Below are 24,487 nucleotides of genomic sequence, written 5' to 3' on the forward strand. Positions count from 1 at the left end.
AATGAGGGCTGGCTTCCTGGGTGCTCTCGGCACTGGTTCTTCTGAATGCCTGACTTGTTTTCCTTTCCCACTGACTCGTAAGTCTTAGAACCCTAGTCTTGTAGGTGTGATACTTAACTTTTACATGATAATAATGCATGTCATTATGTGTGTGTTTAACTGATCTACAAAGTATGCTTTAGTGATTCCATTTAAATGTTTTAAGTGAAATATCCGCTTTTGTTTCCTTAATCCATGAAATATCAGCACACCAGTGTGTTTACGAATATTAATAAAAGTTTATTAAATCCTCATATAAAACAATACAAAAGCATTAACTCACCACTGATGGGCTTTAAGGAAGTTGAAATGACAACACATACTTGAGCCATTTAATTCTGAAGGATTGTCTTTTAGGTACTCATGTTTCTAATTTTACCACTGTGCTCACAGCAAGGTTCTTAAGTGATGTGATGTCTTCTGAGATACATAAGGTGCTGATTTTTCCCTATACTTGTCAGTTTATTGAAATAATCCAAGTTTATTCATTCACTTTGAGTGATGTGTTTTTATGACTCAGGATATGGCCTCCTTTGGCGAATGTCCCATGTGTACTTGAAGAGAATGTACCGTTACCGAGTGGTGGTAGTTCTCGTTAGGTGCCATCAGTCGATCCCAACCCCTAGCGACCCCACGTGACAGAGCAGAGCCGTCCCGTGGGGTTTTCTTGGCTGTAATCTCTGAGAGCAGAGCACCAGGTCTTTCTCCCTCGGAGCCACTGGCTGGGTTCAAACTGCCAGCCTTTCAGCAGCCGAGCACTTAATCGTTTGTGCCTCTAGGGCCCCTTTAATAGGTGGAATGTTATATAGATGTCAGAGCCAGTTGGTTGATGTTCACTTCTGTATCCTTGCTGATGTTGTCTACTGAGAAAGAAATGCTAAAGTCTCCAACTATAATTGTGCATTTATCTCATTCTCCTTTCAGCTGCCAGTTTTTGCCTCATGTATTTTGAAGCTCTTGTTAGATGTATACACACTTAAGGTTGTTATGTTTTCTTGGTGAACTGACCTTTTACCACTAGGAAATTTATCTGATGTTAATACAACCCTCTGACTTTAATTCGTGTTTGCATGGTATATCTTTTTCAACCCTTTAAACCTACCTATATCTAAGTTTCTTACAGACAGCATATAGTTGGGGTATTTTTTTTTTTATTTCATTCTGATGATCTTTTTTTTAATTTTATTGTGCTTTAGGTGAAAGTTTATGGAATAAATTAGTTTCTCATTCAAAAACATATATATAGATTTTTTTGTAACATTGATTGTGACCCCCGCAATGTGTCAGCACTCTTCCCTTTCTACCCCGGGTTGGCTGTGTCCATTCTTTCAGTTTTCCTGTCCCTTCCTGCCTTCTCATCTGTGTTTTTGGTTAGGTGTTGTTGTCCATTTGGTCTCATATACTTGATTGAACTAAGAAGCATGTTCCTCATGTGTGTTGTTTTATAGGGCTGTCTGTAATCCTTGGCTGAAATGATTTGGACTGGGAGTGGCCTCAGTTCTGAGTTAGCAGGGTATCTGGGGCTGTAGTCTTTGGGGTTCCTTCAGTCTCTGTCAGACCAGTTAAGCCTGGTCTTTTTTTTTTGTGTGTGAATTTGAGTTTTGTTCTACATTTTTCTCCTGCTCTGTCTGGGACCCTATATTGTGATCTCTGTCAGAGCAATCAGTGGTGGTAGCTGGGCACCGTGTAGTTCTGGGCTCAGGCTGGTAGAGGCTATGGTTCATGTGGTCCATTTGTCCTTTGGACTAATATTTTCCCTGTGTCTTTGGTTTTCTTCATTGACAACATCTTCTCATTGGTGTGTTTAGAGACCATTTTCATTTAATGTAATTGATAGGTTTGGATTCAGTTCTACCATTTTTGTTTCCTCTGTTTTTTGTTCCTGTTTCCCCTTTTCTGCCTTCTTTTAGTTACCTGAATGCTTTTTACTATTCTATTTACTGTGATCTTGACTATTATTTCTCAGAATAGGTTTTTTAGTAGTTCCTCTAGAATGAAGTAACTTTGATTCTTAAATATCTAAGAGTGGGCTTTTTTTTTCCTTCCAGCTATGACATTCTCACCTGTAGCCAGCTTCTCATATAAAAACTGTAAGTGTTCTTGTTTAGGTAGCTCAGCATCTGGAGTTGAGGGAATTTCAAAATCAGAGGAGCTCTGAGAATCTGCCTTTGTGCTAGGATTTTGCAACCATTTTTCCTCAGGTGTGTTTTTCCCACTACTTAGAGTAGTTGGTTCTCCAATACCAGGAACTATATTTACATCTTGAGCCCTGCTTTTAGAATCAGAGTAAGTATCCTTTGGGCAAAGTACATTTTGTTCCAGCTGAGAGGCAGCAATATTCCCTTTGATTCTTGGTCTGAAGCCTCCTTTGTTTAAGGAAGTAGTATCATTACAGTTTCTCTCTTGGGAAGTTAACAACACTGTGTCAGCTTGGCTGTCCCAGCCTTGACTGCCTTGTTCTGATATGTGTGTTGACTGAGAAGAATTTTGGGAAGAGATGTGGGTTGATTCCCCATCAGAGTCACTGAAAAGCTTTGGTGACTGAGAAGCCCCTGCCTCTGTGGAAGAATGGAAGTTTTCCAAACCATCATCTGTGATTTCATCATTTCTTTTAAAGAATACTTCCCACTGTGGTACATCCACATCAGTCTTCTGCTGGCGAAGTGTTACAGGATCCGTGTGTCCTTGCAATGGAGCTGAGATGCCTAATTCATCTTCACTTTCACTGTTGGATTCTTGACAATCTACAAAGTTTGCCAAAATAGGGGTTTGCATATTCTCTTCTTTGTAGCATCCTGTACTTTGTCTCGGGTTTTCAGGCTGATTTTGTGATATTGCAGTCATTGAAAAGACCTCATGATTTTGTGATACCGCGGTCATTGAAAAGACCTCAGGGTGAAGAGCTTGCTGGCTTGGAACCTTGTGCCTTAAAGGTACTGGTGGAGGGTCATCAAAGAGGTCATCATCCTCCTCCTCTGTAAGAAAAACAAAATAGGTTTAGAAGCAACAAAATGCAAAAGCAGCCAGTCTGTGCTTTTAATAAAAATCCAATTTATAGCATTTAATTCTTGCAACTGCAAAGAACATGGAGTTCACTCTTCTTCGGAGAGAAATTAAAAGGCCCTTATTCTTGAGAAATTCTGCGCAATGTGATTACCACTGTTCATGTTTCTGTAACGCCAGGTGGTAAGTTGAGACTGTAAAATCTGTGTTCACCAAATAAAGCCACGCCACCTTGTATCTGTGGTTCCCAAACCTGACTGAACATTAGCATCACCTGGACAGCTTTTTTAAAAATAACTCTCTGTGTCTCATTCCAGATCTACCAACTCAGTCTCCGAAGATGGGACCCAATAGTTTGATTTTGTTTTGTGTTTGAAGTTCTACAGCTGGTTCTGTTCATCAGCTAGGTTTGTGAACTACCCAGAAAAAGAAGTCTGGAAACTCTGTGTGCTATGCAAAGAGTAGATGCTCAACCGTGCTGGGTGATTTAAGAAAAAGAATAGGTTTTTGTTTTCTTCTTCTTCTTTTTTCCTTAAGTTTTCCTCTTCTGAATGTTTTATTGATACCTACTTTGGGCACAAAACTGTGAGACATGTTGGGGAACACATATGGGTTAGATCAGCCTTAACCAAAATACTGAATAGGCTACATAAGAGTACATTTTACTGATTTTTAAGCATTCTACATTAGAGTATATTAACCCACTGAAATTCTTAAAATGAGGAGGCTTAGCAAATGAAATTATCATATATGTATGAAAGGCCTGGCAAACTGCTTCCATAAAGATTACAGCTAAGAAAACCCTATGGAACAGTTCTATTCTGCAACACATGGGGTCATCATGACTCAAAGCTGACTTCATAGCAGCTAACAACAATCTGTATGGCAACTTATTATTCTGCTGAATCTGATGTTAACTTACAACCTTAAAAAGATCATTATTTTCCCAGTGATAAAGGATGTGGCTAACCGCTGCATTTTTAAAAGCCACTAAAATAATGGACTATCGAGACTATCATGAAGCTCCCATGTTACCTGTAAGGAAGCTGGCCCAGAGAACGTGCATGGTAACGCACAGGCCATAAAACTAGTTTGTGGCACAGCCAGGACTCACACCTAATTCTTAGGTCCAGTATTCTATTCTGATTTATAATTATCCAAACAAGGAAGTGTTTATCCTTCTTTACTGCAGGGGCTTACAGTGACTAAGATACCTAGCTACTGTATTTGGAATCACCCTAGTCTATAAGATAGGCCTTTACTTTAAGCCATGGATTATATATCTGCTTTAGCTGTTCCACTGGTGTACCAGAGTTATCTTTTTATGAAATGTTTTTGTATTATCTCTAAGTTTTATGTTCTTCAGGGTCTGTGACTATACCGGTATCATGGTATGTTTCCATTGTACAATACTTTAATCTGTGGAAACATTTTCACTTTATCTCATCTGTAGTATATGAAAAACAAGTGATGCTTCTATACTATTAGAAGTTTACTCTGATATTATATAATTATATTTTTTTTTCTGTAATAACCATATAAAAATTTAAAACATCTTAATATAAAAATGGAAAGGCATATAACACTGAGAAAAAGTCACAAGTACAACAATGTTGAAATTCCTAAGAGTTTATACAAACTGATAATAAAAACACCTAAATCCAATGGAAAAAAGGGACAAATGTCATAAATCATTCATAGATATTTTCCACTGTCATACACTGTTCATGTTTGCTATAAATTGGTATGATAGCAAATTGGCAATATGTATTAAGCACCTTAATATCTATACTTTAACTCAGTAATGAGAAATACGAAACAGAATTAGGTACATGTTCACTAAACCCACTGCCATCAAGTCGATTCTGATTCATAGCGACCCTATAGGACAGAGTAGAACTGCCCCATAGAGTTTCCAAGGAGTGCCTGACGGATTCAAACTGCCGACCTTTTGGGTAGCAGCTGTAGCACTTAACTACTACGCCACCAGGGTTTCCCACATGTTCACCACAATATAAGAGTAAAAAGTAAAAAACAACCTAAATGTATAATGACAAAAATTAAATACAGATTTATGATCAAAATGCAAAATATACAGTCATTAAAATGGTGTTATTGAAGAATAACAAAAATTTTCCAGTAGAATAAGTGAAAAAATACATATATGCATATATACACACGCATATATAATGGTCCAAGCTGTGGACTAAGTTATGTCACAGGGCTGGTGTATTGCTGGCCTTGCCAGCTGAAGGGGGACTTATTCCAGTGGTCCTTCAACACAGCTATGGAGAAAAAGCCATTAGCTGGACCATTAGCTGCCTACTGTAAAAAAAAATGGGTTAATTTGCTTAAGCAGTGAAACCACATCGGGAACAGCAGCTGCAATAGGAGTCACCACCCGGTTACATTTACGATAATGCACTGTCATTCTCCAAGATCCTTTTTTTTTTTTTTTTTTTTACACAGGCCAGATAGGCTAGTTGAATAAGGATGTGGTGGGAATCACCACCCCTGCATCCTTCAAGTCCTTGATGGTGGCAGTAATCTCTGCAGTCCCTCCAGGAATGTGGTATTGCTTGTGGTTTACTAGTTTCCTGGGTAGAAGCTGTTCTAATGGCTTCCACTTGGCCTTTCCTACCATAAAAAAAATAATAGCCCTTAATTCAAATGTCTGGGATCCAGTGTGGAAGTTGTGCCAGTTGCTGACTATGTCTATTCCAGTTATGCATCCTGGAACTGGGAAAATCATTTCAAGATGGGTTTGGGGACCCACTGGATCCACTGTGAGATGAACTTGAGCTAAAATTCCATCGATAACCTGGTTTCCATACGCTCCGACTCTGGTGGGCCAGTGTCATTTTGGGTCTCCTGGAATTACAGTTAGTTCAAAACCAGTGTCCACATAAAAGGATTATTTCCTTTTCCCCAATGAATAGTCACTCTGGTAAAAGGCTGCAGATCACCTTGGATGAGACAGGGAGAAAGATTAACATAAATTTTTGGCAGTGTAGTGGGGTTCTTCCTCAAGGAGACCTGGCCTCCCCTACGTTCAAGGGGTTGTAAACCTAAAACTTTGTGAGTCTGTAAAGTGACTCAGGACTGGGAATTGAGGGGCCATGACTCTAACCTGGCGATTTGAGTTGTACTGCCGTTCACTTGACCTAGAATTCTTCCATTTGTACAGATAGATGTTTAGTAGATTTCCCATGTTTCACTCCGACGTATACCGTGACTAAGTAGACAATGCCACAAGTCCATACAAGTCAGACTATTCTGATGACTGCTTTGATTCTGCTGTCCATTACAGTAACCATGCCCCCCTTGTCTTTGTCAATGGAGTGCCACCACTTGGTCCCTAACACATGGGGTCCAACCAGTCCCATTGTAATTAGGTATCTTAATTCAGTTAGGGGAGTTCCCACTGTCAAATCTGACTTTCATAAAATAGCAATCACAGCAGACTTCGAAGATACTGGGGCTCCCTTCACAAATTTGTTCTCACCGTTGTGGTGAAAAGTGTGTCCTCCGGGTACTCTATTAATTGGTCTGTGAGTCCAACTTGATAAATCCACTCTAACATGGCAATTTCCCTAAGCCTTTGGACACCTACAGTATACCACGGCAGGTCTGACATTTTAACTTGATTCACTGTAGGCCACCGCTTAATCCATGCTTCAGTGAACCAACCAAATAAACTATTAGATCCTTTTCTAACCTCTCAAGCCAAAACACTGAATGAAGGATCTGTGCTTAGTGGGCCCGTATCAATAAACTCAGCCTGATCCAATTTTATGTGCCTTGCACCATTATCCCACTCCCTTAATAGCCATTTGCACACATATTCCCCAGGTTTCTGTTTGTATATATTAGAAAAATCAAGTAGTTCTTTTGGAGTGTACCATAGCTCCTCATGGGTCACACTTTGTACCTTATCTCTTGGGGCTCGCTGAGACTTCAGTCTAGTTATAGGTCTTACAAGCAAAAATGGGTAGTGGGGCTGGGTCCTGGGGACATTAAGCAATGTCTTGTAAGGCATATGCCTCAGGCAATACCCCAGATGCCACCCCGGGCAATATCTCAAACAAAGGCTCTTCAGATACAGCTGAGTTAATCTCATCAGATGGGGGTAGAGGGAATAATAGTTTTACTGGGGAGGGTGGCTTAGCAGAGAAAGATGGAGTAATCTCCAAAAGGGAGTAAGAGGGCTGGTTCCGTTGGCAGGAGTGATTCAATGGAATTTAGGGGCTCAGTGTCCCCAGCTTCCTGAACTTCTGCCCGTATGTCCCTATCCCAAGTTTCAGGATTCCCTTTGTTCCCAATTAATGCCCTCGCCATTCGAGGTTGGGACACCATTCGAGGTTGGGAATTCACCTGGCCTTGTAATTCAGCCATTTTTACTATAAGATTCTGGGTTTGGTTTTTGGCAATATCAGCTCTGTCACTCAAGAAATAAGGCTTTCTTTTGGGGCACAAGTGGTAACTTTCAAACCTTTTGTGCTGTGCTTGAGCTGTGACTCTGAAGTCCTGAGCTCATCTCTTTCTTTCACCACTTTGTCTATCGAAAGCAGGACCAAGAACCAAGCCTCCCTGTATGTCTCATTCTGACAAAACTATAGAAAAGTATCAAATATACAATCACCCAGAGTCTTGTTTCTCACTAATATTTGATCCACTGGTGTTGATATTTTGGGTTATTTCTGCTGCCACCTCACGCCATGGATTAGCAATGCCCTCTTTACTACTGGAGGCAAAGTCATCAACACCTTTAAGACTAGCCAGACTTGAGAACCAATTCAGAAAACTCATGATTTTCTTCCTTCAGAACCACTCTCGGTACCAAAATTCTTAGGCTAGGTTCTCTCGAGGAACAAACTAGTGAAGTGTATATATATAAATATACAGAGAGAGATTTATCTCAAGGAAATGGCTCATGTAGTTGTGAAGGCTGGCAAATCCCAAATCCATGGTCAGGCTGAAGGCTGAAGGCTTCTCCTGACTCACATGGTTGCAGGGGCTGACGAACCCAAAATCGGCAAGTCAGGCAGAAGAGTGCTGGCTCACAGGGTTTCAGGAGCTGGTGAATCCTAAGATCTGCAGATCAAGCAGCAGGCTGCTGACCCATGTTCCAAGAACCAGAGGTCAGAGGATGATGAGTAGGATGCAGGATCCCCAAGAGAGCCTTGTCAGACCATCCATATATACTGGATACAGGCCACAGCCCCGAGGAAACTGATCAGCTTTCGAATGATTGGCTGCTCACATCAGGTCACAAAGTGGAGCATGATTACATAATATCTACCAAACCCCTGAGAACCATGGCCTGGCAAAGTTAACACATAACCTTAACCACCATAATAGACATTTTACCAATGAAGATGTACAAATAATCAATCCCCTGTTACCGTCAAGTCGATTTCAACTCATAGCGACCTTATAGGGCAGAGTAGAAATGCCCCATAGGGTTTCCGAGGAGTGGCTGGTGGATTCAAACTGTTGACTTTTTGGTTAGCAGCCCAAGCTCTTAACTACTGCCCCACCATGTCCAATAAGCATATGAAAAAAAGTTCAACATCATTAGTCATTAGAGAGATACAAATCAAAACTACAATGAGATACAACTTTATACTCACTAGAATGGCTATAAAAATGTAAGAAAAAGTATTGACTGGGATGTGGAGAAATTAGAATCCTTATACATTGCTGGTGGGGATGTCAAATGGTGTAGTCAGTTTGGAAAACATTTTTGGCAGTTTCTTAAAATGTGAAAATACAGACTTCCTATATGATCCTGAATTCCATTCCTAAGAATTCCTATTTCTGTACCCAACAGAAACAAAAACGTATGTCCACAAAAAGACTTGTACACAAACGTTCATAGTAGTAGTATTTGTAACTAAAAAGTAGAAACCACCCAAATGCTCATCAACTGGTGAAATACAAACATAATGTGGTAAATCCATACAACGGAATGTTATTTGGCAAAAAAAAAAAAAATGAAGTACTGATACATGCTACAATTTGGATGAATCTTGAATGCATCTTACTAAGTTTAAGAAGCCAGTCACACAAAAAAAACATGTATATATATGGTTTTTGTCAATGCCTATGGAAGCATCAGTCAAGAAATCAACATATTGCACTGGGCAAATCTGCTGCAAAAGACCTCTTTAAAGTGTTAAAAAGCAAAGATGTCACTTTAAGGACTAAGGTGTGCCTGACCCTGGACCCATGGTATTTTTAGTCACCTCATATATATGTGAAACCCGGACAATAAATAAGGAAGACCAAAGAATTGATGCCTTTGAATTACGGTGTTGGTGAAGAATACTGACTATGCCACGGACTGCCAGAGGAATGAACAAATATGTTTTGGAAGAAGTACAGCCAGAATGCTCCTTAGAAGTGAGGATGGTGAGACTTCACCTCAGGTACTTTGGACATATTATCAGGAGGGACCAGCCCCTGGAGAAGGACATTATGGTTGGTAAAGCAGAGAGTCAGCGAAAGAGAGGAAGACCCTCAACGAGATGGACTAACACTGTTGCTGCAATGATGAGCTCAAGTACAGCAATGACTGTGAACATGGCACAGGATGGGGCAGTGTTTCATTCTGTTGTACACAGGGTCACTATTAGTCGGAACCAAACAACATATAGATAGACAGATGCAATGATTCTATTTATAAGATACGTACAGAAAAGGCAAATCTATAGAGACAGATGAGTGGTTGGCTAGGATTGGGGGTACTAGTGGGAAGTGACTGTAAATGGGCATGAAGTTTCTTTTTTGGATAATGGAAATGTTCTGAAGTTAGTGGTAATGGTTGCACAACTCTGTTATACAATCTATGAACTGTACACATAAAAAGGGTGAAACTTACGTAAATTACACATTGAAAGCTTAAAAAATAATTGTTTAAAGCAAAAAAAGATGTACTGTGAAGTTTATAACATGGGTAGAAGTAAAAGGTATGACAATAATAGTATAAAGACTAGGATGAGAAGAAAAGGTTACTGCTGTGAAGGTTCTTATACCATACTTGCAGTACAAAATGATTTATCTTTTACTCTAAGTTAAAGAGGTATACTAGAAACCACTAAAACACAGTTACAGCTAATAAACCAACAAGAGATTAAATGGAATCATAAACAATATTCAATCCAAAAGAAAAAGAAGAAAAAAGAACAGATGGAACAAACAGCAAGATGATAAATATAAGCCTAATCATATCAATAATCACATTAAACATAAATGGCCGATATACTCCAATTAAAAGGCAGAAAATTGTCAGATTGGTTAAAAAGCAGGACCCAACAATATGGTGTCTATAAGAAACCCTTCAATGGAAAATGAATATAACAATTGTGATGGCTAAGATTGTGTGTCAACTTGGCTGGGCCATGATTCTCAGTGGTTTGGCACGTGTATGATGTGATGAGATGTGATATAATGTGATCACCTTCACAATGGGATCTGCTGTGAGTAGCCAATCAGTTGAAAGGGAGTTTCCTTGGGTGTGTGGCCAGCACGGAAAATAAGTTGACATTCTGGCAAGGTTTGTGGGCTTTTGCTCACTCTGGATCCTGCAGCTGGCTCCTGTTCATCTGACCTCTGGGTCTTGGGACTTGGGCTAGCAGCTTACCTGCGGTCTTGCCTGCCAATCTTGAGATCTGTCAATCTTCGCAGCCTGTGAACAAGAGCCCTACTCTCTGACTGCTGATCTTGGGGTTGCCAGCCCCTACGCCTACAGGAATCAGGATAAGACTCTATCTTGACCCACATTTTTGGGATGTTCCAGCTTCTACAACCACGATATAAATCTCTCTTTCCCTATATATTTATATACTTTACTGGTTTTGCTTCTCTAGAGAATCCAGCCTAAGACAACAATGAAAGAAGACATTTGTATAAGCAAATCCATTTGTATAAGCACTACTGATCAATCTAATCAGAAATGATGACAAGAATAGTTTCCATTATCAGCATTTATGACTATCTTGAAAGATATGTCCATGGGTAACAGCTGCTCCTGATGGCCAGTACAAATCATAGGGCATATTTCCAGAAAGCTCAAGAATACCATACAATACAGATACAATTCACTTTGCCACTTGTTTTAACCTATGAAGGAGATTAAATTTGACTTCTGGTTATATAGACTGAAGACAGAAATGCAAAGCACTTCCTGAAGCTATGTGATGTGTCCAGGTTACCGTGGGTCTTAGATCCACCTCTGCCCAGTGCAGCTTCACCAGACCACAGCACCCTTAAAAGCGGTCTTTTGGGGGGAAGCCCACAGCTCTGAACCCAGAACCATCTCTCTTACCTGAGTCTAGGTGGGCTGTCCTAGCTCTCTTCAATTTTCCAAGTGGTTTATATTTTGGCTCAGTGCTTTGAGAAGATCGGCATAAAGGCTTTAAGCTGAAATAAATCAGAGTATCTTGTTTTTTCTTTTCAGAAAGCTGCTGGAATGGAAGTATTATTTATGAAAATAACAAACACTTGACCATAGAGGAAATCACACAATTACTTTTAAGAACTAAAAAGCAATGTTTAAAAAATTAAAAATCACTTCAGTATACTGAAGTGGTAAATATAAGCACTTAAATACAGCCTGGTGAATATCTTCAGTAGACTGCAGCAAAAATTGGATCTTTGCTTTTGCAATGGAGAAAATCAGGTCCCCATTCTAAAAAACTCTTACATGACATCTTTTGGATTTCAGGGACTACAGTGCAGCCAGCTGCTTCCCCTTCCCTGTTTAATGGGGTTTCCTTATATCTTGTAAAAATCTCACAAATTTGATCTCTTTCTAGAGGCCCATAGGTTGAAAGCTAAGACACAGTGGAGATAATATATAAAAGGGCACAGAAACAAGACTTGAGCATGTCCTACCCCCTACCAAGGGCCTCACCGACAACTGTTTCCTCGTACCACTCCTAGAAGCCCTTAAATACAAAAAGACCCAATCAACTGCTGTTGAGTAGATTCCAACTCATGGCAAATCATGTGTGTAGAGTAAAACTGCTCCATAGTGTTTTCAAGGCTCTGACCTTTCAGAAGCAGATTGTCAGGCCTGTCTTCCGAGGGGCATCTGGGTGGGTTTAAACCACCAACCTTTTGGTTAATAGTCAAGCACTTAACTGTCTGCACCACCCAGAGACTCCTCTCAGAAGCTTTTAGGGTTCTGTATAACATACCCACTTGAAGACGCCACCGAGGTCCCATGCTGGAACTTATTTATAGCCTCACCCAGTTTACATCTTGTGTTCGTTCTCTGGACCCATCCCTTTCGCCCTCCTCCAGAACCTGCTCTGCTCAACTACCACTTCTCTCTTCAGTCACTTCAACCTCTCTCCTCCTCCCCCACTGACCTATAACACAATTGCCTGATAAAAGTGCAAGATGGGGGAATTTGCATTTTAACAAGCACCTAAACTGGAATACATATTTAATGTACATTCAAGTTTAGTTCCATCACACAGATTTTAACCTCGGCTATTTTAAAACCACGCCTTTAAACTCTGTTCCCTCCAGTGACTGTCTTTCTGGTCTGTAACTTTTCCCTTCTGAAAGAATACGCTATACTCAGTGTCCTGTTTCCTCACTTTCTACTCCTTCTTCAGACAGCTGAAACTGGCTTCTGGCTCACACATCCACTGAAATTGTCCTCACTGAGAGCACACAAACGGTCTCATTACTAAGTTTGGGACACTTTGTAATCCCTATATTATTTGGCTTCTCATGTATTTGACACCGATGATCTCTATTTTCCTTTCCCTTTGCTTCCACCCTAAGAGCCCTGGTGATGCAGTGGTTAAAGTACTTGGCGGCCAACTGAAAAGGCCAGCGGTTTGAACCCACCAGCTGCTCCATGGGAGAAAGATGTCGCAGTCTGCTTCCGTAAAAAATTTATGGCCTTGGGAATCGTATGGGGCAGCTCTACTCTGTCCTGTAGGGTCACTACGTGTCAGAATCAACTCTCCAGCAATGGGTTTTGATGGGTTTTGCTTCCACCACACTACTCTCCTTGTCTGGTTCTACTGTTTGGACCATTCTGTCTCCATCTTGTTCCGGCTCCCCTTTCCTCACTCCTGCCCTAACTGTGCTGACCAGAGTTCTGGCCCCTGCTCTCTTCACGCTCATGCCGTCCTTAGTGATTACACCTGTTATACCTCTACCCTCATGCTTTCAGGTGTCACCTGTACCACCAATTCCTCAATCTGTGTCTCCAACCCAGACCTCTCTCCCAAGCTCCTGAGCTGCATCTTCCACAGGCATTTGAAAATCTAGCCCTGTATGTCCTCACTGCAGCCTCTGACATGGACCCCCTGACTACCAGGGCTGACTGGCCCCTCCCTCCCATCACACGCCCCCAGCAGCTTGTACACAGTATGCTGCAGCGTACATTCACCCTCCCCACCAGGCTCTCAGCTCTGTTAAGGACAGAGAGCATATCTCAGTCAACCTGGATTTCAGGCACAGCGCCTAACGTTATAGCCGGAGCTAAAGAAATATTTAATGAATGGATCAGTGAAACTCAAAAAAGAGGTGAAAAAATGATAATAGCAAAAGGGACCTGTGATTTATTTCGCCTCTCCTTTGTGTTCATTTATTCATTCAGTAGATGCCTTTAACTGATCACCTACTAGGCACTGTGCTAGATGCTTTCCACATATTGCCTCCAAATCTCTGAAAAACCCAACAAGTAGGTATGAATATTCCTATTTTGCTGATTAAAAATTACGAGCTCAGAGATACGATCTGCCCAACACTGCCAGTAAATGGTGGAGCTAGGATTCAAGCCAGGACAAAATGACAATACTACCTGTACATTCTGCTACACTGTGAACTAAATGAAACACTGAAAGGCAAAAACAGAAATGAATTTAAGTTCAAAATATCAAAACAGAAACAGGTTCTAGATCTGGAAACACTCAGGCAGGATGACCCTTTGATTCCCAGCCGAGAGCCACGAAGGGAGGGCAGAGATCCACGAACAGTAGCTACTCACATCTCTGTAACTTTATCCACAGTTGTGCCTACTGGAATGACATTTGCATATGCGTTCACAGGACAGATGTAGCTCAAGAAATCTTTAATCTAGAAGAAGGGAAATAAAATAGATCAATTATCTCTATGGTGAAAAATGTGGGCGTTAGAGAAGCATGTAAAGGAAGACAACATAAACGCATAGAACGAGCAGCAGAAATCTTGTAACGCAGTGTCCTCAGTGCTGGCTGCACGTGGGGTCACCTGGGAGCAGTGTCCAACGCCAAGGCCCCACCTCCAGCGATCCTTTCACCCCGGATCGACACCAGGGCCTGGGACTCAGTATATTTAAGCATCCCCTAGGTGATTCTGTTTCACAATGAGGGCCAGGAATCACCGTCAAATGGGATTCAAAATTTCTGTATGCTTTTTCCATAACATTAGTTTCTTGTTCAAGAAGGTCACACACTGATATTTAACAAATCCCCTTTCAAGTGAGTTAGAATTTAGCTGAGTCTTTATTAACTATTAAAAAAACCTCATTGCCACCGAGTCAATTCAGACTCATAGCAACCCTATAGGACAGAGTAGAACTGCCCCATAGAGTTTCCAAGGAGCACCTGGTGGATTCCAACTGCCAGTCTTTTGGTTAGCAGCCGTAGCACTTAACCACTATACCACCAGGGTTTCCATATGTAGGATACCTGCCTGCTAATTTCAGCAGTTTTCAGGAAAGCCTCTCTCCCTCTCACCAAACACTGTGGAAGAAGACGGTCGACCAGAGATCAGGCGTCACCTGACCCTGTGGTGGTAACTAGCTCTGACCTAAGGAAAGTGGGAAGAAAGGAGGCAGACAGCTGCTTCATCTCTCTGCTCAGGTAAGTAGGAAATGCCTCCTTACTGGCAGGTGATTTTATAAAATCCCAGGAAGGATCATGCTCCCTCAACTTAGCTGCTAATGCACTAAGAGAAATAAGACGGGAGTAGTATTGATTGGGAGTCCATGGCTGGTGCAAATGGGGAATGTGCTCGGCTGCTAACTGAAAGGTTGGAAGTTTGAACCCACCCCAAGGTGCCTCGCAAGAAACCTCTGGCGATCTACTTCCCAAAAATCAAACACTGAAAACCCTAGAGAGGACAGTTCTACTCTGACACACACGGGGCTGCCATGAGTTAGAGTCGACTTGACGGCAACTGTTGTTAGTATCGATTGAAAAAGTCAAGTCTACCCTTGGTCTGGACTGGATGCCCTCTCTGTGGCTGAGACAGAAAAGATACTCAGCCTCTAAGAGATCAGCAGCAAGGGGCACTGATGGAAGTCAGCTGCCAAATCAAGGACACATCACCAGGAAGGGGCTTTGATAACAACTTTAAGATTCTGGATATACTGATAAAGAAAACATTCACTCAAGTATAGCATCAAAACTAATTTCTTCAAAAACTGTTCTCAGATAACCTATTTGTTCATGAAAGTTCAGTTCAGTTATTTAGTAGAGATGTTAGTGTGGTATTTTGATAACATGATAAAGAATCATTTATAATATGATGGCTGACTTGATAAGAATGCCACTACCTGGAGCTTCTGGAAGAACTCACCTGTTCAAATCATTAACATATTTACGGCTCATGGCTGAAGTGCCGAATCCATGGACCCCGAATACAAAGATAATGGTTGTCAGGGAAACGGACTTTTAAGTGCAGAAATGGCAAAACAAAATTTATGACATATAGGCTCCAAAAACAGCCTGCTTTCATACTGCTTTTTCTCCAATATGTGAAATCACTGAATCTCTGCACTTTGAAAATGCATAAAAAGTTTACAAATAAATTACATATATCAGGTTCCCATTCTAGTATAGGCCAATTTTCTATACAAAAAGTATCATACCCTCCCTCCGCCCCCCCCGCCAAAAAAACAAAAAACTAACATTTCTAAGCCCTTTTAAGTTGAGTAATTCTATTATACTATCTTTTTTAAGGACAAGGCCTGTAACCTGATCATCCTCGTTATCCCCCATTGCTAAATATTCAGTACTATTTTTTAAATGGTTTTTCAGTACAATCAAATTTCGGAAGAGGCCAGGAATCTGGATGGTACCTTAAGGTTAGCTACGGGGAGACTTTTTTCTATAGCACTCCTTCAAATAGGATTTATGATTCTTTTATGGTAGGTGAACAGAACAACTGAAAAGGGAACGTTCAGATATATTTAGGAAGCAAGATGGGAAGAAAACCTTAATCACACATATTCTCTATTTAGGGTGAAAACGAGATAATAGCAATTTCCTTTATAGTTGGTAAGCGTATCCCACCCGCTGAGATTTTTTTCCCTGCATTTCTAAAGGAAAAGCTGCACTAGATCTTGAGCAGCAGAGAGATGGGTCCAGAAGTCAGATCACTGTGGTTCTCAACCCTGAAAGCTGCAGAGCAGTCAGCGGGAAGGGTGTGAGTGTATGGGGTCCTCTTACCTCACTGTAGGAAGAATGGAAAGAAAAACAGGCTCTGTAGGAACTCTCTCCGGTCCTAAAGGGAAATGAAAACACAACACACACAGGTCAGGTATCAAAACTAAGTTAGACTCAGTTACATTTCTGGAAGGAGTTAGCAGCTGAGCACATTCGCCATGTGCACCACCCACTCACTCCCAATTAGACTAAGTTCTTCATTCTGAGGCTTCCCATTTGGGCCATTTCAGTCTGAAACCATCTCACAATCAAGGATTTCTCCCTGGGACTAGTGTGAGCTCTTCCCAGATATCTAACTCTGTTGAGAATAAAAAACAGATAAGCCCCTTATTCCAGAAAATATAAAATTCAGAAATATGTGTTTCCCCTTTTTTAAAAAAAAAAAGTACATCAGTATTTCGCAGTACAATGCTTTGCTGCACGGATTTGTCAGGCTACGAGAAAAGACTCAAAAGAAATACATTTTAGCTTCGCTCCACTTTTTGTAGATCACCAGGCCTTTCTTCCTAGTCCACCTATGCGTGGCTAGCCTCCACTGAGGAAGGGTGGCGGCTGTGCATGAGGGGCACTGGCTGGAAGCAAACCTGGGTCTCCCTTGTGGAAGGCAAGAATTCTACCACTGAATCACCAATGTCCGCTAAAAAAACTATTCCCTAAATCGTGACACACACAAGGAGAAAGGTAACCTGCTTAGTACTAACGGAACTTGTTGGTTTTTCCCTGGTATCAATAGTCAAGGTTTATGAACCATGCTCAGTAGTTACAAAGAATATAAAACAATGGCTACTGTGCAAATGAAAGATTATTCAAAATAGTATCATTTGCCATAAAATCAGTGACACAAATTAAATTTCTTTCTTTAGGGGCATTTTTTCCCCCAAAACTATAAGAAAATACAAGCTCATAATAATTAAGATGCAGTTTCTCTGACCCTTGCCACTGACAGAGATTTCTGAACATTTTTCCTAAAACTTAAACACCATGCAGAGGTTTTTGTTTTGCTGATTATTACTGTTGTTATTGTTGGTTTAGTCTCTCCTCTATGGAGCTGAAAATCAATCTGATTGATTTCCTTGTATAAATAAAAATAAAGAGAACATTTGCATTAAGCAATTATATTATCTTCACCATGCTTTCATCTAAAATATTACTTCTACTCGCTGTGATTTTCCCTCCCTGAGCCTTGGTGGCAAAGTTAAGTGCTTGGCTGCTAACTGAAAGGTTGGCATTTCAAACCCATCAGCTGTTCCTCGGGAGAAAGATGTGGCAATTTGCTCCATAAAGATTACAGTCTTGAAAACCCTAGGGGGCAGTTCTACCCTGTCCTATAAAGTCATTAAGAGTTGGAATCAACTCAATCGCAATGGGTTTGAGTTGGCTTTTCTTTTTTTATCTTGCTTAAAAAGTGAAGGCCAAAGCTGACGATTAGATTTCCAAGAAGGCAGCATTGCTAAGACTAACATATTAACTTCTTCCTCATCTGAACACAGCTATTCTCTCAGTGGGGGCCTCTGCGTTCTTCGGTTCTCTATCTACGCCTTCCTCTGGGAGTCAGCGAAGGCTATTCTGGAAGAAGTGATATCTAAATTGATCAAAAAAGATGAGATGTTAACAGAGCACAAAGAATAATGGGGTGTGTGTTGGAAGTATAAGTAGTTGCGGTTTAGTGTTAGAGTCCAACTGTGGGCTCCTCTAAGCTCTTGTAACAATTATGATTTCATAATTTATTTTTCAATTACGAATTTATGACTGAGCACTCTCTCTTCTATTCACAGCCTACTGCTGTCTAAGCTTTTAAAAATACTTCTTCGTACTTAACTTTTTTCATCTTTATATATTTCTTCCTCACCTAAATGACCAGTTCCTTTAGGATGCAGTGGAAGAAATGTTAAAGATCATTAGTCCTACTTAAAACTGAAGGGTAGAAAAGTCACATTATTTGTCCAAGACTATGAACTAATTATTAGAGAAGTAAGAGATCCTGACTCCTGTTCTAATAGGAGCCAACCTAGTTAAAATAAACCTTGTTTGGAAGAGGCCAGCTTGTCCTTTTAAATTATATCTCTGCTTCCCAGACATTAGCTCCTCCCGAAACATAAGAAGCATTGCTCAGTTACATCACGGACACAGATATGATTGCTAAAAAAAAAGTTTGAGTGCACTCACCTATAAGGGGAACAAGATGAGTAAACTGTTTCTAGAGAATGTAGTAAGTGCTATAATCTTACCCAGAAGAGAGCTCCTGAGTGTTTCTCAATATAAACCTTCAAAGGACACCAAGTCCTATCTCCACAGAGCTATCAGGCATTGATAATCACTGTCAAACTAAGCCAATACCAAAAGGCATTAAGGTCCTGACTCATGGTTCCCAGTGTTTGGTGGAATCCAGTGTTTCATGGAATACTTATGAAGATCCAGTAAAAGAAAGTTGGCTCGTGATAAACATGTATATTTTTTACCTACACCTTCTCCAATACCAAGTCATGTGAAAGCTTCTGAGGCACTTTACCTCTTCCAATCCGAAATCCCTCCCCCACAGTGGCCAGGCTTATTTAACATCTTAAAAATTGCTTATTAAAATGAAAAAAAAAAAAAATTACCTCCTATGAACTTTTCCTCTATACTGTATTGTCAAGAAAACAAAGTGCTTGGAATTGATTGTGCTGAGCTCTTACGGATGCCCTGTGCTCAGCATGCACCCTGACTTCACCATCTGGGTCCACCCAGCCCCAACATTTCATGATCCCATCTACTTCTCAGGATGCTGTCAGCTCTGGGCTCTGGGCATACTGGTATACCACAAACCCTCGTCTGTGTTAGAATCAAGTTCATTTGTTGGATCAACTCTCAAATCTGCCTCTCAGAAAAAAGCATGCACAGTCACTCTGGTCTTCCATCCTAAAAGTCAGGAAGTTCTATTTGGTATAAGATCATTAAAGATTCAAAAATCTCTCCCCCCATAACCTCCATCCCCCAAAAGAAACCAAACCTGTTGCCGTCAAGTCGATTCTGATTCACAGTGACCTTACAGGACAGATAAGACAGAGTAGAATGGCCCCATAGAGTTTCCAAGGCTATAATCTTTATGGAAGCAGATTGCCACATCTTCTTCTCAAGGAGCAACTAGTGGGTTTGAACCATCGACCTTTCGGTTAGCAGCTGAGTGCTTTAACCACTGCATGACCAAACCCACTGCTGTCGCGTCGATTCCAACTCATAGCAACCCTAAAGGACAGAGCAGAACTGCCTCAAAGGCTTTCTAAGGCTGCAGTCTTTATGGAAGCAGGCTGCCACATCTTTCTCCTAAAGGGCAGCTGGAGGTTCGAACCACCGATGTTTTGGTTAGCAGCCGAGAGCTTTAATCACTGTACCACCAGGGCACCTTTGCGCAACCAGGGCTCTTCAAAATATCCCCAATACTGGAATATCCCCGGTACTTCACTTCCTTGTCAGTTGGCAAATTCCATTTCTACTCTGTAAAGTTTTCTGGACCAGAACAATCAGGAACTTTCCTGCGTAAGATTACAGCACTTGCCACATTCCCTAGAAACAATTTACTTATCTTGTTTCCTTTAATAGATTACTGCATTCAAACCTCTTTTTAAATTGTTGCTGTTGTTGTTAGGTGACTTCTGGCTGGTTCCAACTCATATCGACCCTATAGGACAGAATACAATGGCCTCATAGAGTTTCCAAGGGGCAGCTGGTGGATTTGAACTCCAGACCTTTTGGTTAGCAGTCATGGACTTCAATTTTTTTTTTTTTGTTCTTTAGGTGAAAGAAAATTTATACATGAATTGTTTTTTGACACTGGTTGTAATCCCTGCATTGTGTCAGCACTCTCCCCCTTTCCCTTTCCACCCGGGGTTCCCTGTGTCCATTTGTCCAGTTTTCCTGTCCCTTTCTGCCTTCTTGTCTTTGCTTTTGGGCAGGTGTTGCCCATTTGGTATTGTATACTTGATTGAACTGAGAAGTGTGTTCCTCACGTGTGTTGTTTGTTTTATAGGCCTGATTTTTGGCAGAAAGGAGGACTTTGGGATAAAACTTCAATCTGTCCTACCCATAAAAAATTTTTTTTACATACTCCTTATATATATTTTTACCTTTATTTATAAATTATGTACTTCTCTGGCAAAACTGGGTATCATTTGCAGATAAATAAAACACGATCCATACCTCATACCATACACAAAAACTAACTCAAAATGGATCAAAGACCTAAATGTTAAAACTAAAACTATAAAGTTCCTGCAAGATAACATAAGGACAAAGCTAGGGTTCTACTTTCTGGCATAAATACACTATCAAACATATGAACAATAGAAGATAAACTAGGTAACTGGGACCTCCTAAAAATTAAATACTTATGCTCATCAAAAGCCCTTACCAAAAGAGTAAAAAGAGAACCTACAGACTAGGAAAAAAAATTTGGCAACATGTCTGACAAGGGCCCAATCTTTAAAATAGAAAATTTCAACACCTCAACAATGAAAAGACAAACAATCCAATCAAAAAATGTACAAAGGACATTAACAGAAACTTCACCAAAGAGGACATTCGGGCGGCTAACAAACACTTGAAGAAACGCTCATGACAATCAGCCATTAAAAAAAAAAAGCCATTAGACAGATGCAAATCAAAACTACAATGAGATACTATCTCGCCCCTGCAAAAACGGCACTGATCAAAAAAACAGAAAACAAATGTTGGCAAGGTTGTGGGGATACTGGGACTCTTATACACTGCTGTGGGATTGTAAATGGTACAACCACTATGGAAAATGGTATGGCACTTCCTCAAAAGCTAGAAATAGAAATACCTTATGATCCAGTATTCTCACTCCTAAGTACATATCCTAGAGATATAAGACTAGTGACATGAATAGACATTTGCACACCTATGTTCATTGCAGCATTATTCACAATAGCAAAAAGATGGAAACAACCTAAGTGCCCATCAACGGATGAATGAATAAACAAATTGTGGTACATAGGTACAATGGAATACTACACAACGACAGAATAACGATGAGTCTGTGAAACATAACATGGATGAATCTAAAGGACATTATGCTGAGTGAAATAAGTCAAACACAAAAGGACAAATATTGCATGACACCACTTTTACAAAAAGTTAAGAATAGGTACACACACAGAAAGCAAGGTTCTTTGATGGTTACCAGGGAAGAGAGAGGAAGGGAGGGTGAATCACTTACTAGACAGTAAACCAAAACGAAAAACCCACTGCTGTCGAGTCAATTCTGACTCAAAGCAACCCTGTAGGTCAGAGTAGAACTGCCCCGCATGGTTTCCAAGGATGTAAATCTTTACAGAAGCAGACTTCCACAACTTTCCCTAGGATAGCAGACAAGTGTTAATTCTGGTGACAGGAAAGGCAATACACAGTATGGTGGAAGTAAGCACAACTTGACCACGGTCATTGAAGAGAATAAAGGACAACTATGGTAAATGCTATAACATATACAATTTTGCAATAATAGTAATAACCAGCAAAACCTGTATGAGTGTTTACATGAGTAGCTATGTATGCGATACAAGTGAGGGAAGTCATACGGGAGTACATGCTTGTGCATATACAGGCATATTTGTAGGCATATGTCTATATGTGTTTGTATGAGCTGCATATATACTCATATATACAATAAAGCACACGGGGACATAGTTATGGATACTTCTTAGACATACTCAAACACCTCGTGGGACTAACTGACTGGGTTTAAGGCTCAGGACCAGAGTTTCATGTGACAATTAGGTCAAATGGCATAACTTAGTTCCTAAAGATGACGTTCTACATCCTAGTTTGGTGAGGAGCATCTGGGGTGTTAAAAGCTTGTGAGCAACCATCTAAGATACACTATTGGTCTATTATCATCTGGAGCAAAGGAGAGTGAAGGAAATCAAAGACTCAAGGAAGAAATTCGTCCATAGGACTAATGGCCAATGTGAACCACAGCCTCTTCTGGCCTGAGACCAGAAGAATTGGATGGTGCCTGGCTACTACTACCAACAGTTCTGAATGGGGTTATAAGTTCCCAGATAGGATGGGAGAAAAATGTAAAACAAAACCCAGATTCATAAAAAAGGCCAGATTGACTGGACTGATAGAGACCTCTAGGACTATTGCCCTAAGATACCCTTTTAACCTGGAACTGAAGCCACTCCCAGAGGTCTCCTTTCAGCCAAATAACAGACTGGCCTATAAAACAAACAATAACAACCCTGAGGAATGTGCTCCTTTAGACAATCAACTATACGGTTAAACAGTTAAACAATCAACCAAATGGTCAACATTTACACAAAAGCAAAGATAAGAAGGCAAGGAGGGGCAAGGACACTGGATGGACACGGGGCAGGTGGGGCGGAAGTGAGGAGAGTGCTAACGCTTTATGGGGATTGTGACTAATGGCACACAACAATTTGTGCATGACTTGCTGAACCTAATTTGCTATGTAAACTTTCACCTAAAATGCAATAAAATATATATATATTAAAAAAAAAAAGACCCAAAGATGAGACTATAAGGGGACAGGGAAACTAGATTAACGAAAATGGAACAACCAGAATGGAAACAAGAATATTCATGTACTGTGAAGAATGTGGAAACCCTGGTGGCGCAGTGGTTAAGTGCTACGGCTGCTAACTAAAGGGCTGGGAGTTCAAATCTGCCAGGTGCTCCTTGGAAACTCCATGGGGCAGTTCTACTCTGTCCTATAGGGTCGCTGAGTCAGAATTGACTTGATGGCAGTGGGTTTGGTTTTTTTTTTTAGTTAAGAATGTAACCAATGTCACTGAACAATTTGTGTAGAAATTTTTGAGCGGGAATCTAAACTGCTGTGTAAACCTTCACCAAAAACACAATAAAATACATATTTTTAAATTATATACTTCTATTAAAACCAATGAATAAGGAAGACTGAAGAAGAATTGACACCTTTGAATTGTGGTGTTGGTGAAGAATATTGAATATACCATAGACTGCCAAAAGAATGAACAAATAGAAGAAGTACAGCCAGGATGCTCCCTAGAGGCAAGGATGGCGAGACCGCGTCTTACATACTTTGGACATGTTGTCAGGAGGGATCAGTCCCTGGAGAAGGGCATCATGCTTGGCAGAGCACAGGGTCAGTGGAAAAGAGGAAGACCCTCAATGAGGTGGATTGACACAGTGGCTGCAACAATGAGCTCAAGCATAACAACGATTGTAAGGATGGCTCAGGACTGGGCAGTGTTTCGTTCTGTTGTGCATAGGGTCGCTATGAGTTGGAACCAAATCGATAGCACCTAACAACAACAACTAATACCAAAACCAAAACATATTGTCTATATTTACACAGTTTAAATTTAAGAAATTATTTTTCAAAACTATAATACTTCCCCGCCTTGGACTAAGGCTAGACGGCATTTAAACAAAGTTAAATCAGACAATTGACCTCAAAGCAAGGTTTCTCTCAGAACACCTAGACACATTGCTTTCTTACCTCACAATCACATTTGTTTTTCTTGTTCTTTCTCCAAACCACATAGTGGATGGCTTAATGCTGATTGTGTGCAGTGGAATTCTATTTCTGGAAGTCATTCCACAAGGTAATTTGTTCCCCTGAAAATATTCTTCTGCCTAAAAAAGATTAAAAAATAAACAAATAAAAAATATATAAATAGGAAAATAGTTCTAGTTGTTCAACAAATCTTGTAGGCAGGGTCCCACATACAAATGTAGATATGAGGAAATAATCAGATAATTCCAAGTTGAGAAACATGCTACAGAACAACTAGCCTGGACTTTTCAAAAATATCAATGTCATGACAGAAAGACAAAAGGCTTAGAGATTTGATTTACATTAAAAGAGATTAAAGAGACATGACTGAATGGACAAATGATCCTTAATTTAATACTGGTGGCCCCTGCTCCCCCAACCCCACAAAATATAAAAAACATTATTGGGACAACCAGGGAAATGTCAATTT

General features: G+C 40.5%; 1 protein-coding gene across 8 annotated transcripts in view; it reads right to left on the reverse strand.

Moving 5' to 3' along the window:
- Nucleotides 1–1,152: 1,152 nt before the first annotated feature.
- DCLRE1C (DNA cross-link repair 1C) overlaps nt 1,153–24,487 on the reverse strand; it is a 54,688-nt gene continuing 31,353 nt past the window's right edge. For all 8 annotated transcript variants that reach the window (XM_010590712.3, XM_010590711.3, XM_064284876.1 and 5 more), the window contains 5 exons: nt 24,001–24,137; nt 16,506–16,560; nt 14,060–14,148; nt 11,372–11,466; nt 1,153–3,014 (listed from right to left, as the gene is read on the reverse strand). In XM_010590712.3, the coding sequence (XP_010589014.2) occupies nt 2,059–3,014; nt 11,372–11,466; nt 14,060–14,148; nt 16,506–16,560; nt 24,001–24,137 (1,332 nt within the window). In that variant the 3' untranslated portion in view covers nt 1,153–2,058. The remainder of the gene's footprint in view (nt 3,015–11,371; nt 11,467–14,059; nt 14,149–16,505; nt 16,561–24,000; nt 24,138–24,487) is intronic.

The sequence above is a fragment of the Loxodonta africana genome, chromosome 4 (assembly GCF_030014295.1).
Source record: "Loxodonta africana isolate mLoxAfr1 chromosome 4, mLoxAfr1.hap2, whole genome shotgun sequence".
NCBI classification, from domain to species: Eukaryota; Metazoa; Chordata; class Mammalia; order Proboscidea; family Elephantidae; genus Loxodonta; species Loxodonta africana.